At 51.7% G+C, this 17,584-nt stretch overlaps 1 protein-coding gene across 3 annotated transcripts in view; it reads left to right on the top strand.

The window, feature by feature from the left end:
• TBC1D22A (TBC1 domain family member 22A) overlaps positions 1-17,584 on the top strand; it is a 320,481-nt gene that overhangs the window by 179,639 nt on the left and 123,258 nt on the right. For 2 of the 3 annotated variants that reach the window (XM_082422202.1, XM_082422203.1), the window contains exon 9: positions 8,357-8,466. The exons of the other annotated variant lie outside the window; for it this stretch is intronic. In XM_082422202.1, the coding sequence (XP_082278328.1) occupies positions 8,357-8,466 (110 nt within the window). The remainder of the gene's footprint in view (positions 1-8,356; positions 8,467-17,584) is intronic. 3 annotated transcript variants of the gene reach the window in all.

Genomic DNA, 17,584 nt, shown 5'->3' with positions numbered 1-17,584 from the left:
CAAGTTAGATTTTATGTATAATCTTAAATGCAGCAATAATTTGGATATTTCCCTTAACCAGAGCCATTGGGGTAAAGTCTTTGTTCATTCTTCATAGGGTGCGTTGGCATAACTTTTACTGTGTTCTAGGTCCAGTTGTTGATGTAGTTACTCCTCCCTCCTAGGCTGTCGGCTCTTTGGTGGCAGGCTGTTCATTCACTTGGCGGGTGTTTTGGGGGCGTCTGCTGTGTGTGGGTGGAGGGCCTGGGGACACGGAGGGCGGGGTGGGTATGGCCCTGCTCTCCAGGGGCTCTTACTGCAGTGGCGGGACAGAGCGCACAGGTAAAGCAGTAGGGGGTGACACAGCTCGTGACACGCGCCGTGGAGGAAATGCCGCGGGGCGTTGCCGCGTCCTGGCCTGCCACCTGTCCTCCGCAGCAGGTGGTCCAGCGCCTGGCATTTCACGGTGTGGAGTTGATCTGTTCTCTGGCCGTGACTTTACCAGCGGGGGGACATGAGTGGCGCGGCCCGGGATCTCACGTGAGCCTCCGTGGCGGCTGAGGTGCACACGCCCTGTTTGGGAGCATCTCCCCCGCCTCTGGCCTTCTCTTCCTGTCCACGGTGCTGCCCCTCCGTCGGGTCCCTGCGCCCCCCACCCCCCTGCGTGAGACGCCGACGCACAGGTGTCTCCACGGCTCCCCTTCCCGCTAAGGAAGTCCCGCTCTGGAGCCTGTCGCCGGGGCCACGGAATCAGGGTCCTCAGCGCCGCTTGTGCAGACGCCCGTGCCGCTTCCCGGCTCTGCCTCCTGAGGCCCCTCCCTCACGTCACCTGCTTTCCCGTCACCGTGTGCTCTGTTCTGCGTCTTCCCAGGCCCAGTTGGGATGCCACGTCTCCCCTGCTCACGCCTCCCCGGGGGTCAGGGACTCCGTGCTCTTCTGAACCTGCTCTGTCTGCCCCTTGTCCCTGCTCACTCTCCAGCTGGCCGGTTCTTTGTTCACAGGCACGGCCATGTGAATTGCCTCTCCCTGGAGATAAATCAGGTCAACAAATGTTACCAATAAACAAGGTCGATAAACAGAATGAGTGAGTCAGCGCATCCGTGGACGAGTGCATCAGCGCCCTCTCCCTCCAGACTCTGCGGGTGGTTCTTGGTTTCGTCTTCACCTGCCAGCCATCCCCACATTTTCCTGCACGTACAAGTGCTCAGTACAAGTTAATAGAATCAATTGGTATTTCCACCAGTAGTGTTTCTGTTACCAAAAACTCCTACTCACAGAATTATGAAAAAAATCAAAGATCCCTTCAAGCTAAAAGAATGTTATGAGATTAAAAATTTTTCTTTTGCCAAAAGGACATTATGAAAACAAGGGTCACTAAAGATACAGAAATTTCCGTTCACTCTTGGGCTCCTTACCCACACCACCACTGCCGTTTTCCCGTGTTGCCGAGAGGCCCTTTCCCCTGGGGATCAGAGACCCGCGTTGTTACAGGAAGAGACCAGTAGCTGCCCGGCCGCCCCTCTGTCCTGTTCCCGAGAGCGTGCCTTCCGCCTGGGGGTGCACGTCTGTGAGACTGGAAGCCCCGATGGGGGGGTGTGCTTGGGGTGGGACGGAAACAGAGCCTGTTGCTGCTGAGAGAAGGTCGATCCGTGTCACTGGGGTCCCTCTCAGGGCCGGAGGTTGACAGTTGAGCGTGGCCCAGTGGTGCCGTCTTGCCTGACCAGGGGGCAGCGCGCGGTCCTTGCTTTGTCCTTGATCTGTTACCCTTGTCTGCTGACAGCCCATCCACCCACGTGTGCCCGGGGCTGTGGGCTGCGGGTCTTCAACCGCGTCACAGAATTGGGCACTCTGACAGGGTGTAGTCCGTGACCTTGCGTTGAACATTGTTTATATGAGAATTAAACATTCCTGCTGCTTAGCCAGTCTGATCATAGCATTCGTTCTTTTTGCCGGGCCGAGGAGTTTCGTGAATTTACAGTCTTGAGTTGTGACACTTCTCTGGCCAAAGCAGGATTTTTCCCTACATTGGAGCCCAAATCTATGTAATGGAGTCTCCATCACCAAAGTGTCAGGGTTTCAAATTTAAAACGCCCAAGTTGAGCGATGCAGCAGATTAGACAGTAGAACGGTTCCAGTTTGCTCATACAGAAGGGACTATTTTTGATTACCAGCTAAGCTTCTAATTACGTGAAGGGGTTTATCGCAGGGCGCGTGCCCAGTGGGTGATGGACGTAGTCGTAACAGCAGTGTTGGTCCCCTCCCTGCCCTCGCTGTTCCCCAGCAGGGCCGGCGCTCTTCCCCACGCCTCGTGCTGAGTGAGGCCACCGTCCAGCCCGCGCTGGCGATCCTGGAATCCCGTGATGGTCCCAGCGCTGTTTAAACTGAGCAATTTCCCCTTTCCAGTTAGCGAGGAGGCCGTGGGAATCCCGCCCCCAGCAGACGGAAAGCTCGGTGAGCTTGTGTGGCAGTCCCACGGGGGTGGGGACAGGGGAGTGTTTCTTACGCACGAGGTCCTGCTTTTCTAGAGCTGTTGCCGTGCAGGGAGGTTAGGGACCAGGCCTCCTCCCTCCTCTCCACATGCAGTCAGAGGCCCCGGTGCCCGGCCCGTCCAGAGCGGCGGCGACACCAAGGGGACCAGCACAGCCTCTGGGCTCTGCCCTTCCCGGCCCGCCCTCTGCCCGCAGGCCCCGTGTCTGTCGGGTGGACGTGTTCTCCTCAGCGGGCTGTTTTCAGATGAAACGGCCCCGGCACCAGAGGACGCGCTGTGGAAACTCAGGAGCGACACTGGGTCCGTCCGTCCGTCGATGGGGGCGGTGTCCCGACTGCCTGGTGGGCATCCTCGTCATCACAGTGTCCTAGGGTTTTGCGCTCATCAGCCTGCCTGTTCCTTTATCCACTGATGCTCTCTATCTCCTGCACACGGAAACACGGGCAGGACATTTCTGCTCTCTATTTGCGTAAGACAGGTTTTGGGATATTTCACAGCAGCAGTTATATCCCTGTGTGGTTTTCTCCTGACCAGGCTGAGTACCTTCCATTCTTTTTAAGTTTATTTATTTCTTTTTATTTATGGCTGTGTTGGGTCTTCATTTCTGTGCGAGGGCTTTCTCTAGTTGCGGCAAGTGGGGGCCACTCTTCATCGCGGTGCGCGGGCCTCTCATTATCGCGGCCTCTCTTGTTGCGGAGCACAGGCTCCAGACGCGCAGGCTCAGCAGTTGTGGCTCATGGGCCTAGTCGCTCCGCGGCATGTGGGGTCTTCCCAGACCAGGGCTCGAACCCATGTCCCCTGCATTGGCAGGCGGATTCTCAACCACTGTGCCACCAGGGAAGCCCCTTCCATTCTTTTAATAGTTTCCTGTATCTGCCCATCCGCCCACCTGCCCACCTGCCCAGTCTGGCAGAGGCTGGCTAGCACTGGCCCCACCCACTGAGTGCCAGCGGGTCCCCTCACTCTAATCATTCCGACCCCCAAACACCCTGCAAGCTTCTCAAACCATTTACAGTACCACCACCGTTGGGCACTTTTTCTCTAGGGTTATTTACCTGTGGAAAAGACAGACTTTAGTTAAACTATCCCAATGGCTTAACCAACATTTTTCCCCTATTGCTAAAATAACTGCATTGTGAAAATGGATGTTCTCTTTTTACCCTGTACCTTTCCGTAGAGAATAAAGAGTGACAGCTTCCTACCCCACCAGTCACACCCCGGGGCATTCACGGTTCTCCTCTGAGCAGTGTTCTCTGTGTGCACGTCTACACAGACGTGCAGCGGTGGAGTTTTCCTTATAAATGGAGCTGTTGGTAAAGATGGGATTGTTTTACAAATTGCTTTTTAAACAGTCATATGGCAGAACAGCATTTTCAAAGAATTTATTTAAATCATCCCCTAAAGCTCTTCTATGATCTAAGAAGACAAGTGAGATTATTTTTAATTAAATGTCTGCTTTTACGTCCTGTGCCTTTATATTTGGTTGTGGTCTACTTGGGACTCCTGATCTACTGACCGGGGCTGTGGTGGTCAGCGCCTTTTCTGCCCCCCCCCCCAGGCGCCCCTTGGGTTAGCCTGTGCACTTGTCGTCCTCCCTGGCACTCTGAGGGCTCTCTGGGGTCACCTTCCTCAACGTGGTGTCCCCGGGGTACAGGGCCTCGCCCCTGAAGGGAGGTGTCGTGGATAACGTGGGGAGGAGGGCTGGGTGCAGTGTTACTCGTGCCAGCGTTACTGTTTGTTTGTGATTAGAAGATAAACGCAAGACAGAGAATCTAGTCCGGTTTTTGATGAAACAGTTTGGTTTACATTCCGTTATTTTAAATAACGTTTAAATGTTGCCATGGTGAGTCCCCAGCGGTCCTGGCTCCCAGCCCTGCAGGGTGGGGAGGGGGGAGGCTGTGTGGGCCCTGCCCCGCCCTGGGGGGCCCTGTGCTGCGCCCCCCTCCCGCCTGGAGCATCTTCACGGGTTGTGTCAGAATGGGCCCACCCCCCAGGTCCCAGGGGTGCTGCAGAGCCACTGCCGCGGCCGCAGCCACAGCCACGTTGTCATTTAGGCCTCACCTCCGTCTGCTGCTGGCCTGGATCTGTCTGCTCTCCTGTACCTGTCAATTGATCATTTTTTCCCTTTGGGTCATGTTTCTTCCTTTGAACCCTGGGATGGCCCGGGAAGCCTCACTTCCGTGGGTCTCTCTCAGTGGTCTTGGCTGACGGCCTTTCTTCCGGCCTCTCCGCTGTCACTGAGTCCCACCTGGCGTGGGTTCCATGGCCGCCGGCCTGAAGCCCAGACTCCTGGGGCCTGTGCAGAGTGGGGCGGCTCCGTGTTTGGGTTTCCTCCCCTCCTGGTCGCCCCCCACCCCGACCCCCGGGCTGTCCCAGGCAGTGAGTGAGCTCTGGCGGCAGGTGTGCACCCTTGGGCCAGAGGGTCTTGACCCCGAGAGCTCATCCCTGCCCCGTGGTGTGGGCTCTCTGGGGGGTTAGTAGCTTAGCCTCTATCAGACCGAGCCTGTACCACACCTGCCCTTTTGTTCGTGGTTTGGGCCAGCTGGGCCCCCTCGGAACCACCAGTGCCCCCCCGCCAGGGGCAGTCACCGTGTTTCCTGCTCTTGGGCCCGTCCCTCGGCTCTGACTGTGCTGCTCTCTGTACTCCCCTAAAAAAACCATGGGGGATATTTATCTCATTCTGACAATAAGGGTCATTCCGATTCTCTTGGCTTTTCGAAGACAGATTAGCATAGGGGCTCTCTGAGTTAAATGCCATTACTTTATTACAACCAAGGGTACCAAACGGCCCATTGTGAGAAATGACACCGATATTTCCTGGGATAAAATAATAAGCTACCCACACCCCCCCCCCCACACACACACAAATAATAATAATAATAAGCCAGCTAAACAGACGAAGAAAACTCACCCAGTCTCCTGCCCACAGCCCGCGGCAGCTCGCACCCTGCGGACCCGGGCTGAGGCAGCCCCGCTGCTCGTGACCCAGGAGAGGAGCCTGAGGTCTGGGGAGGGCTTTAGTCCCCTGCTTGCCTTTTCTTATAGCTGAGGAAGTATCTCAGTGCTTTGAAGGCCCTTGAAAGAGAGTGCGTGGATGGAAGACCTCCAGAGGAGCCCTCTGATTACTGTTGACTCGGTTCCCTGAGAACGGAAAATCAGTCCAGCTCTGCTCTAGTTTGGGGGGGATGCTGAATCGAGTTTCCCAGCGAGGAGGTCTCCGCCCTGACGAGGTGACTTGCACTCCTGTCTGCGAACTTGATCTTGCAGCAGGAAGGGCGTCGTGACGGGCGGGACCCGGTGCTGGGCGGCCCTTAGAGTGCAGGGCAGTGAACCCCGGGGAGACGTGGTTTCCCCATCTGTGAACTGGCGGCGATGACACCTCCCGCCTCGGCTGCCACGAGAAATTCCGGAGCCAGGCAGGCCATCCGCAGAATCAGGTGGGCCTCCATCCCAGAGTGTTCTCAGGGCGTGTGGGCGTAGGGTGCCTCCTGGGACCGCAGAGTTCCGAGGCCGGGCGCCTTGCTGGGCCAGCCCAGCGGGCAGAGCGGTGCCCAGTGCAGGAGGGAGGCCCCCAGCCCCGGAGTGGGGCAGCTGGGCTGGTGCAGGTTCATGGGCGCACTCGGGCAGAGGGGAGCTCAGGGCTGGCCCCGGTGCACTCTTCATCCCAGTCCCATGTCACAGGGAAGGGGACAGGGCCGCCTGGGTCTGCCTGCCAGGGCCTTGGCTGAGCACACAGCCTGGGTCCGAGTAACCCACCCCTCCCCCATCATCTGGGTGACTGTCTGGTACCTAAATGTTTCCGTTTTCCATTTATAAGGTGTTTTCCCCTTTAACCCACCAGCTTCTTGGGGGCGTTTGTTCCTCCTCATCTCTGTGCCCAAGGGTCCGGAGTTTAGGGACACAGGGAGGGCCTGCTGCCTCTCGTCACTTTGCCCCGACGTGGGGATGACCCAGTGACCACCGAGGGGCGGGGGATAAACACAGTGTGGCCCGTCTATACAGTGGAAAGTTATTATACCATAAAAAGGAGGGAAGCACTGTCACAGGCTATGACACGGTGACCCTTGGAAACATCGTGCTCAGTGAGAGAAGCCAGACACGAAAGGCCACGTGTCCTGTGATGCCACTGAGGTGAGATGTCCACACAGGCACGTCCACGGGGCCAGGACGCAGCCTGGCGGCTGCTGGGGGCTGAGAGGGGCAGGGGAATGGGGAGTGACTGCTAATGAGGCCAGGGTTTGTTTGGGGTGATGAAAATGTTCTGGAATTAGATCGTGGTGATGGTTACCCAACCCTGTGAATACACTAAAGCCCACTGAATGGTACACTTTAAAAGGGTGAGTTTTACGGTATGTGCATTGTATCTCAATAAAATAACCCTCCAAACCAAACCAAACCATCAGAAACTCGTTGCGTGAATGAGGGAGGAGATGAAGGAAGGCAGGTAAGAGTGCTGGTTTCCTTTGCCCAGAAGGACAGACGTGCCTCCAGGGAGACGTGGTGATTAGGAGTTGGATCTGCTGTGTGGTCTGCACAGCCGTGAGGCTGTGCCCGGTTGGATGTGTGTCCGGGGCCGTGGTCTCCTCTCTGGGCTCCTGAGGCCCCCCACAGAGGCCCCAGCTGGTTGGTTCCCTCACGGGGTGCTGGCCTGGAAGGACCCTCCCTGTTTTTACTTTCTGATTTCCGCTGTGAACAGAGGACGGAGTGGGAGGGTGTTCCCGGGCGGCTGTCCCAGCCCAGCACCTGGTGGGAGTCAGGCCGTGTCGGGCTGCTGCTGGGGAGGCGATCGAAGCCCGGGTGTGAGGTGTGCGCAGGTGTGGAGGGCTGGCCTGCTCTGTGGGAGCGGTTACGAGCCCGGGCTCCGGGACGGATGGCGGGCCCATACCCTGACCCCACTCCTTACCAGGCCGTCACCGGGCCAGCTCGTTGTTCCTCTGTACCCCATTTCCCGAGGGGCGCAACGGTGGCCACAATAGAGTTAATGCATTTAAAACATGAAGAAGAGTGCCTGGCATCTAATAACCACTCAGTAAATGTTAGCAGTTATCATTGTTATGATTATTGTCATTTTTACCCGCTTAAAACTTTCTAAATATATTCCGGGCTGAAATGTTTCTTTTCGTAAAGAACATTTTCCTTGCAAAGTTGCCATGCACCTTTGCAAAATACAACAAAAGTAAATAAAATTAAAAGAATACGATGCACAATTTTTAAAACATTTATGAGTGTTATGCTGGATGATAGCAATTTTTATAAGGATCTAAAGTTAATTTCTTCAAATGTCTGATAAGCCATTTCAATTAGGCATCTGTTTTGCATTTTAAAGCTTTTAAGTTATGCTTTCTCATTAGATTTTTTATGCTTGGAGGAGGAAATTATTTAGAGCACCATTGCCTATTCTTTCTTTCAGACACGTCTGTGTTTTTGCTTTCTTGGTATTTGCTCTTAGCATAGAAGTATTTACGCAGTGTGGTTTTGGGAACTCGCACCTTGGAAACGGCTTTTTAGAGGGGTTATTACTGGATGAATATGTGACTATATGAGAAGCAGAATTTTAGAAATCTTAGGAAAAAACGTTCAGACCTCAGGAATAAGTAATAAATTGATATTTTAAGTCCTCTCTTATGAGGATGTGAAATGCCTGAGAAGCAATGATTTACAATATGTTAATTATGTTAATTGGAGAGGATTCAGAATATTAATTATCTGCAACTAATTAGGTATCAAAATGGAGACCCATTAAGTGATGCGGTGGAAGATGCCAAGTCATCTAGCTGGAGCGAGGAGAACGGGGCGGGGGCGGGGCGGTGGGTCCTGCCGGCAGAGCGCACGTCCTCGTTCGCGCCGTGGGCTAACGGCTCCCTGTCTTCCCCCCGCCCCGCGGCACAGATGACGAGGACGTGGACACCGCTGACGTCTCCTGCGTGCCTGCGGACGCGCTGCGCAACGTGGAGGCCGACACGTACTGGTGCATGAGCCGGCTGCTGGACGGCATCCAGGTGAGCGCCCCGGAGGCAGCGCCGCCCCGCGGCGTCCCTCTGGCGGAGTTCATGCTCCTCAGGGTGACTGTGTGTCTGCGGGCGCACACGCGCCTCTGGAGCTGGTGGGGGGGCACAGTGCAGGGCTCGGAGGGACCAGGCCCCCCCCCTGCAGAGTCCGATCCCCGCGGGTATTCCACCCCCCCGCACCCCCGCCCCACTCGGCCGCCGGTGACTGTGGTTCTGCCCCCCCAGCACGGGGGGGTCGTTGACGAGCCGCTTCACTGTCTGCGTGAACTGTGTTCAGAGGAACCCGCCTCTTAAAGGGCATCAGATTTGGGGCTTCCCTGGTGGCGCAGTGGTTGGGAGCCTGCCTGCCAATGCAGGGGACACGGGTTCGAGCCCTGGTCTGGGAAGATCCCACATGCCGCGGAGCAACTGGGCCCGTGAGCCGCAACTACTGAGCCTGCGCGTCTTGAGCCTGCGCGCCACAACTACTGAGCATGCGCGTCTGTAGCCTGTTCGCCGCAACAAGAGAGGCCGCGATAGTGAGAGGCCCGCGCACCGCCGTGAAGAGTGGCCCCCGCTCGCCGCAAGTAGAGAAAGCCCTCGCACAGAAACGAAGACCCAACACAGCCATTAAAAAAAAAAAAAAAAAGTAACAAATGTTCAAGTACAATTGGGGTCTTTAAAAAAAAAAAAGGGCATCAGATTCAAGGCCTTGGCTCCGCATCCGTGACACCGGGGCCCGTCAGCCGCCAGCCCCACCATCCCCGCCCGCCTCGGGTCAGGGATCTCGGCGCTCGAGGACCAGTGACACTGCCGGGTCCCAGAGGGAAGCGTGAGCTGGGGGCATCCTGCCCCCCGTGGGTGGGGCTTCTGCTGGGCCTGGTGTCAGCTGGGCCCCTGGCTGGGATTCTCCCTGGAAAGCCAGAGTCTTCCGGGGCCTGGGATGGTTTTGTGGCATCATCCATTCCCCTAAATCAGGGGGAAACTCAAACACAGTGCCTGGGGAGGAAGACGTTGGCAGGTCAAGAGCAGGAGGACGGGCTGGAGCCTTGCGTGTGGCGGGAAGTGGCCGCGGTAGGTAGACGGCCCTCGAGCCAGCTGTGGGCCATTTTAGGCTTGTCTGGTGCCCACACAGCTTTCCCAGACGCTTGCCTGGGGCCGGGGCTGCACCCGCTCTGGGGTGGGAGAAGGGATTTAGGGCCGAGCTCCCGGGCTCACCGCGGGGTGAAGGGGAGAGGTGTGAGCGCTGCGGCACGAGGCATAAACCACGCTCCGACGACACGCCTGCGGGGCAGAGTGGGACCTGGAGGGGGACCGTGAATTTGCCAACAGAGGAGGGGAAGAGCCCGGGGCAGGGTTTTGGTCTGAGGTTCGTTCTGCTCACTCACGGGAGAACGGTCCAAAGATGACCGCCACAGGACGGAGGCTGTGCGGGGGCCTTGGGTTCTGCCAGGATCCCTTTGTCCCAGGTAAGGAGGGCCCTTCCCCCTGAAGAGAGAGGACTGGCGTTGCGGATGCACTCGTCACAGGCGTTTCCCGCGAGCTTTGGCTTTTCCTGAGCTGTTGTCATAGCAGGCATTCCTGATGCCGCCCACTGGAGAGGCCTCAGCTAAGCTGCTTGATTGGAAATGGTCCAAGCAAGGCTTTTCTAAGATGTCATCTAAAGACTGACTGAGGCCCTGAGGTTTAATTTGAATAAATCAGCTAGGACGATTCTGTTGAAGAAAACTGTGTGGGTTCCCATTCCCCTTGATAACTTAGGAATTGACAAAGAGAAAGCAGAAGCCCTTTCTGGAGTTGAACAATAGAAAGCTTGTATCTGAGAGCCCATCAGAACGCCTCCTGAATGATTTTGTATCTTGTAAAGAAAAATGTGCCTGCTGGCGACAGATTTTGGCCCCAGCATCAATTCATCATTTCCCTACTCTGCTAATGTTTTCATATTTTTCAGTCTTTCTCCCAAAACTTAAGACTCTTTTCCTCCTTGGAAAGGAGATTGAATCATAATCTGAAACTTTTTATAAATTTCAGATGTCACTTTTCTGATCATGAGTGATGGAACTTCTGCTATTTAAATACAAGATTATCCGGCTTCTATTTGTAAATAAAATCAGCTGTACAATGAAACCGATGCTGGCTTTTCATTTTTCACCCGAGATTTGTTGTCTGATGAAATGGTTTCTTGACAGGGGTGCTGCGTGGAAGGCATAATGCTTCTCTGGAGCACGTGCGCGCGCACGTGTGTGTGTGTGATTACCACGCACGCCAGGCCAACGGCAGCCGTCTGTCTTTCTGTCACATGCTCACGACTGATTCCATGTGATCCTCACGTGAGCAAGCATTCAGTGATGCCCATTACCAGCATCCAGGGAGTCTGGGGGGGCTCTTCTGTAATTCCCTTAGATGAGGCCATCCCCCGTGACCCTGTGCGAGCTCCGTGGGGGACTTTTCAGTGTGTGCAAGTACTGTCGCCATTGTAGTTTGGATAAGTGTGAGGATATGAACTGACTTAAAATCAAGAGGAAACATGGACCGGGTGTCATAAACCCATTGTATGCTATTATAAATAACATATTTTTATGATAAATGAATATTTTCCAAAACAAAAATGTTTAGTGAGAAGAAAGGCATGGTTTTACTTTACGTGCCTTGACAGAAGACAGCTGAATTCTCATATGTGTTTCTCCAGTCAACCTGTTGTAATATGTTTTTTTGGTTGAAGTATATGAAGAAAACCCAGCCTCTCACAGGTATGTAGTTGGAAAAGGGAGAAGTATTTTAACAGCCCTTTCAGATGATTGTGGATGTTTTCCCTTTAATGCTGTACCACAGCCGAACAGATGGTAGTTTCTTAAAGGTCACTCGCAGTGTGAATGTGAAGCCGTAGCAGTGAACATTTTGTGCTCAGTCACAGTAAAATCCATTGACCTGTCTTGCACTTGGAATAGATCTTTTACAAACGCATGGTTCTGTTACATCAGACACTGGTCATTGGAAAATCCTGGATGCCTGAGGTATGTAGATCTTCTAAACATTGGTGCGTTTCATCATACAGTATCAAAAAGTCACCTTTGTTAGTGTTACCACCATTCTCATAAGGAACTGTCAAGCCCAGAGTGGTGGATAAAAGTTCTCTAAAATTCAGATTTTGGCTTAAAAGTGCAAATATTATTATTGGCAGCAAACACTGTGAATTGGTTCCCTTGAGGTGACAGGGTAACTTTGTTCATTTTTGAGAAAATGAATAACCAGTTTGCCTGTTGGTCATTCTTTCAAGTACATTTTCTCTTGGAAAATGTATCCAGTTCTGCTCTCAGCTCAGAGAATTGCACCAAAAATTGCTTTTCTGGAAGAAATCAATGTTTTTGGGTGCACGTCTCCAGAGCTTTACACGTTCTTCCCATTTTTCCCATAGAATACTGAAAAGATGTTTATCAAGGGTCAAGATTTAACCTGATAACTAATCATAAGATTAGGAACTTTTCCTGTTTCACCCAGGACATCCTTAAGTGAAACGGCCTCTTTTTAAACCACGAATGTGTGGCGTTGAGTACGGTTGTGGACGCTGCCTTGGTCCGTGCCGTGAGCCAGCACTTCTACTTGCCACCACTTCTGTAGCATGACAGCAAATGCCAACACGGCGACAGAGGTAGATGATGCCTCAGTATCATTATGAATGCAGTTTGGACCTCACAGGCTGCTTGAAAGGGTCCCAGGGAGCCCAGCGGTTGGCTGAGCACCGTGGGCGCTGCAGCCTCGCAGGGAGAGATGCTCTCAGGGAGAGGCCCCCAGGGCGAGCTCACAAGAGGAAAAGTACAAGACGGAGAAAGTGCACCACGAGTGAACGTCGGCTGGCACTGGGACTGGGGGAGCTGTGCCCGGGGACGTGGGATCCTACAACAGTGGGTCTTTCTGCCCGTATCCTGCTCCTTGGATCCTGGGCATCGTGAGTTGACTGCATGTCCAGGGGCCATTGGGAACGTGAGGTGGAGGGCCCTGACGTGGGCTTTCCCGTCTCGGTGGCAGGATAGAGCCACACTCGGGTCTCATAATGAGGTCGATTGTCCTCAGGTACGACGTGAGGAGTCCAGCCAAAGACTTAAGGGGGAATTCCCTGGTGGTCCAGTGGTTAGGACTTGGCACATTCGCTGCCATGGGCCTGGATTCAATCCCTGGTCAGGAAACTAAGATCCCGCAAGCCACGCAGCGTGGCCAAAAAAAAAAAAAATTTGGTGGGCCATTATTTCTTCCAGTGGTTTCACGGATTGTGTCTTTCTAATGCCGCCTTTGGAGGTGATTTTTGGTTAGGTCACCAAAGGCCGTGTGAGCCAGTCCAGCTGATGGGCTGCTGCTTTACAAAGGACCGCCTTGCAACAGGCCAGCAGGACCTGGGCCTTGGGGCTGAGGAGGAGAGTGCCCGTAGACTTTCTGAGGAAGAAAGCTGCTCGAAGCCTCTGCTGCGGCGCCAGGCAGGGCAGGCCCAGGTCCCAGTCCAGGTGGGCGAGCCCTTCTCTGGCTTCTCGGGGATTATTCTTGGGCCTTTGCCAGCCTTCTCGTTTCACGAACGACATGACACCAGGGTTGTCGGGGAGCTGTCACCTCTTGAGTTACGGCTTCCATACTTGCCCGCCCTGCAGTCGTACTGTTACTCTCAGATTCATTACTTAGCAGGACAGCCTCTTTGAGTAGAAAAGAACTGTTGCCTTTTATAATTAGTCATTTACGTTTTCTTTCCTTGGGGAAGAATGACTCAATTCTAAGAACTGGTTGCTGGCGTGGAAGGGATGGGAATATTGGGGAAAGTGACGATATTATCTGGGAACTTGCCAGAGAAAAGACCAGAAATGTGGTGGTGTAGTGACTGGCAGAGAAAGGCCGGGAACGACCAGACCTGTGACTGGGGGCTGGAGGGGACACTGTTTTGCGGGGGGCGGGGTGGTCCCTCAAATACAGCTGCTGTGAGTTAGCCAGGGGGAGAAAAGGGACGACGTATCACAGGGAACCAGAGCCTGCACAGGGAGCCCTTGGAGAAGGTTCTGCTCCGAAAAGGAGAGCGGCCCGAGGCACGCTCAGAAGGTGGCCCAGGATCCTCAGAAGGAGCCAGAACCTCGATCTGTTGCCACCTCTCAACCAAACTCCAAGGAAAGAGAACAGAGGGCTGGTGCGTTGCTTGGGAAGGTGGTGGAGAGGATGCGTACGTGGCCTTGACGTGGCTGTTGTTGTTCACATCAGGAGTCTCCACCTGGAAAGGGCAGCGGAGCAGCAGGAGGAGGGTGCAGAGCCAGACCTCGTGCCCAGCCCGCGGGTGGACGGTGGATGGCCGGAGCGCCCGCTCCACGTGGCGCTTTCCCGTCTCACGTCCAGATGCGTCACGCGCGGGGTGGAAGCACCTTCAGAGCTGTGATGTTAGAGCTCCAGTCGATAACAGTGAGGACTCTTGGCAACGTTTTAGAAACGTTTATTAAATAGACAAGAATGTGTGGGTTACTGGGCTGAAGCAGAAGATTCATTAAGAGCGAGTTATTGTGCGCCAGTGTAAAAATGAAGGTTAAAAAAAATTCAGTTTACAGTAGCATTGAAAACAGTGAAATCCATGTCGTTGCCTGGATGAATCGTTCATTCCTCTCAATTACAAAGCAGTGCTCCATCGTGTGACTCTGTCACAGTTTGGTTAAACATCCTCCAGCTGGTGGAAGCCAAGGCTGTTGCCAGTCTTCGGCCGTTAGGAGTGAAGTTTCCGTGAGCACTCACGTAGTCGTCCTCTTGTTGACGTGTATTTCTTGTCTCTTGGGTCAGTACGTAGGAGTGGACTTGCTGGGTGATGGCGTAGGGCTATACTTAGTTTTTATGAAAAACACCCGGATCTTCTCCCCGAATTGGTTACGCTATTTCATAAGCCGTCAGCAGTGAGGTCTGGCTGCTCCACCAGCGTTGCACAGCCCTGTTTTCATTTCTGCTGGTTAGCGGTCGTGTGTGTGTGTGTGTGTGTGTGTGTGTGTGTGTGTGTGTGTACCTATGTATCTATATTGTTGGGCTGCACTCCACAGGCTTGCAAGGCCTGTACTTGCCCAGCTTTAAGAATGAAGAAAGAGCCTGGAGTCAGCAACAGGGACATCAGCGGTTTAACGGACGGGGGAGCTTAGCCCCTGGAGCAATGCCTCACCACGTGCGGCGGGCGGTGGGCAGGACATGGCGTCTGTCTTCACTCCCGGGAGAAGGGGCCGTTGCCAGTTTTAGGGGGAATTGACCTCAGGTGGGCTTGTCAGTTACCAGGGAAACCAGCAGAGAGGCGCGCCCCTCATGGCCCCTTTGATAAGAACAGTCACTAGCTGGGGCCTGGGGCAAGTATGAAGGAAGGTCAGTCACATGAGCAGGTGTAGGTGAAGCAGGCGCTGGTCCAGCAGGGATGTACAGAGAGCAAGAGACCAGCCATCCTGAGTGGCCTGACCATAACGGTGTCTAGATATCTATATCTATATATCTATATCCATATCGAGAGAGGGAACGAGAATATTTTTTCCCAAGTTTGTGGCTTGTCAATTTACACTTTTAAAAAAATATTTATTTATTTATTTATTTATTTTTGGCTGTGTTGGGTCTTCGTTGCTGCGCACAGGCTTTCTCTAGTTGTGACGAGTGGGGACTACTCTTCGTTGCGGTGTGTGGGCTTCTCATTGCAGTGGCTTCTCTTGTTGCGGAGCACAGGCTCTAGGCGTGTGGGCTTCAGTAGTTGTGGCACGTGGGCTCAGTAGTTGTGGCTCGCGGGCTCTAGAGCGCAGGCTCAGTAGTTGTGGCGCACGGGCTTAGTTGCTCCGCGGAATGTGGGATCTTCTCGGACAAGGGCTAGAACCTGCGTCCCCTGTGTTGGCAGGCGGACTCTTAACCACTGTGCCACCAAGGAAGTCCCTCAATTTACTTTTAAAAAATGTCTTCTGCTGAGCAGAAAATTTTAATTTTGATGAATTCTAATTTATTATTTTTTGTGTAACGGTTGTCTGTGTCCTAACCAAAAAGCCTTTTCCTACGCCCAGCATACCAGGGTATTCTCCTATGTTTTTCTTCTAGAAACTATAATTTTAGTTTTTACTTTTAGGTCTGTCATCTAGCTTGACTTAATTTTTCTGTATGGTGTGAGGAAGGCCCCATGGTTCTTTTTTAAAATATAGATTTCCTAGTTAACACAGCACCATTTGTTGAAAACAGTTTTGTTATGTTTCCAGAGTAGATTGCTTTGGCACCTTTTCTGAAAATCAAATGACTGTATACATGTGTGTCCATTTCTGGACACTCCATCATGTTCCATTTATCTATTAATGGGTTGTTATGCCAGTACGTACTGTCTTCACTACTGTAGCTTTTCTTGGAGTTCGGTAAAGTCCTCCAAGTGTGTTCTTTTTTAAAAAAAAATTATCTTGAGTATTTTTGGTCCTTTGCATTTTTATATAAAGTTTATCATTAGCCATTTCCTACCAAAAAAGCCTTACGGCCTGGGATTTAGAATGGAATTATATTTTGAATCTATGTGTCAGTTGTCCCAGAATTAACAGTATTAACAGTGTTAATTTATTCTAATCCGTAAGCATGGTATAGTTTTAAATTTATTTAAATGTTCTTTAACTTACCCTAATAAACATTTTGTAGTTTTCAGTGTATGAGTTTTGCTCATCTTCTGTTAAATTTATTTCTAGATTTTTTTTTTTTTGATGCTCCTTTAAATGGTATAGCTTTCTTGGTAAATTTTGTTTTTTTGATTTTTACTGATAGTTTGTACAAATACAATTGAGTTTTGTAAACTGACAGTTTTCCAGTTCCTATTGTTGTGTAACAAATTACTCCAAAACTTCCTGACTTAGAACAACTGTTTTATCACTCTCACAGATCCTGTTGGTCAGGATTTCAGTCAGGACACACCACGAATCTCTGTCTGTGCACCACGGTGTCTGGCGCCTTGGTGAGATGGCTTGAAAGCTGGCACAAGTTGATGCCTAGGGACTGGAATCATCTGCAATCTCACTTTTTTACGTGTGTGGTGCCTGGGCTTGGACGACTGTAAGACTGAGACTGTAGATTGAGCTGCCCACACATGGCCTCTCCATGTGGCTTAACATCCTCATGGCACAGTGGCCTTAGGAAAGTCAGACTTCTGACATAATGGTTCAAGGCTCCCAGTAAGACTTCCAGAAAGCAAGCTGTAAGTTGCATTTTTTCATGACTGAACCTCAGAAGTCGCATAATATCACTTCCACTCTACTCTTCTGGGTAAAGAAGTCATAAGCCTACTTTAAAGAGAGGGAAATTAGACTCCATCTCTTGATGCAGGAGTGCCCTGGTCACATCATAAAAGAATATATGGGATAAGAGATATTGTTGTGGAAAATATATGCCACACCTCGTTTCTTGTAATCTTGCTAAATTCACTTATTAGTTTTAGGAGCTTTTGGGTAGATGCTTTAGGATTTTCTATGTGCATAATCATGTCACCTATAAATAAACAGAATTTTACTTCTTTCTAGATAATATGTGTGGCTTTTATTTCCTCTTCTTGCCTTATTGCATTGTCAAGGACCTCAAGTACAATGTTGAATGGAAGTGATGAGAGCAGACATTTTTACCTCCTTCCAGGTATTGGTGGAGAGGGTGAAACATTTAGGCGCTCACCATTAACTTTGATGTTAGCTGTTTACTTTTCATAGATGCCCTTTATCAGGGTGGTTTTGACAGTGCAAATTCCACAGACAAGGAGTCTGTATTTTTAATAAACATTCTGCCTTATTTTGGTAGGTCTTTTTCTTTACATTTGAGGAATACCAGTATATAAAGGGCAAAGAGATTGAGGATAGAATTTGTAAGACTTGGTGGAAGAAGAGCTGGAAGACAGATCATAGTTTGCTGAGACTTTTAAATAATTATGAATCAGTATTTTGCCAAATGCTTTTTCTTGTGTTGAGATGGATGGTCATATGATTTTTCTGACTTACTCTATTAATGTACTGAAGGACATTGATTAATTTTTAATGTTAAGCCAGCTTGCATTCCTGAGATAAGTCCCACTTTGTCGTGAGATGTTAGTCTTTTTATATGTTTCAGGATTTTCTTTGATATTTTATTTTATTGTATTGTATGTAATATA

This window comes from Balaenoptera physalus (assembly GCF_965194825.1).
Source record: "Balaenoptera physalus genome assembly, chromosome: 13".
Classification (NCBI taxonomy): domain Eukaryota; kingdom Metazoa; phylum Chordata; class Mammalia; order Artiodactyla; family Balaenopteridae; genus Balaenoptera; species Balaenoptera physalus.
Note: the sequence above shows the minus strand (reverse complement) of the source record. Positions and strands in the feature narration are given on the sequence as shown.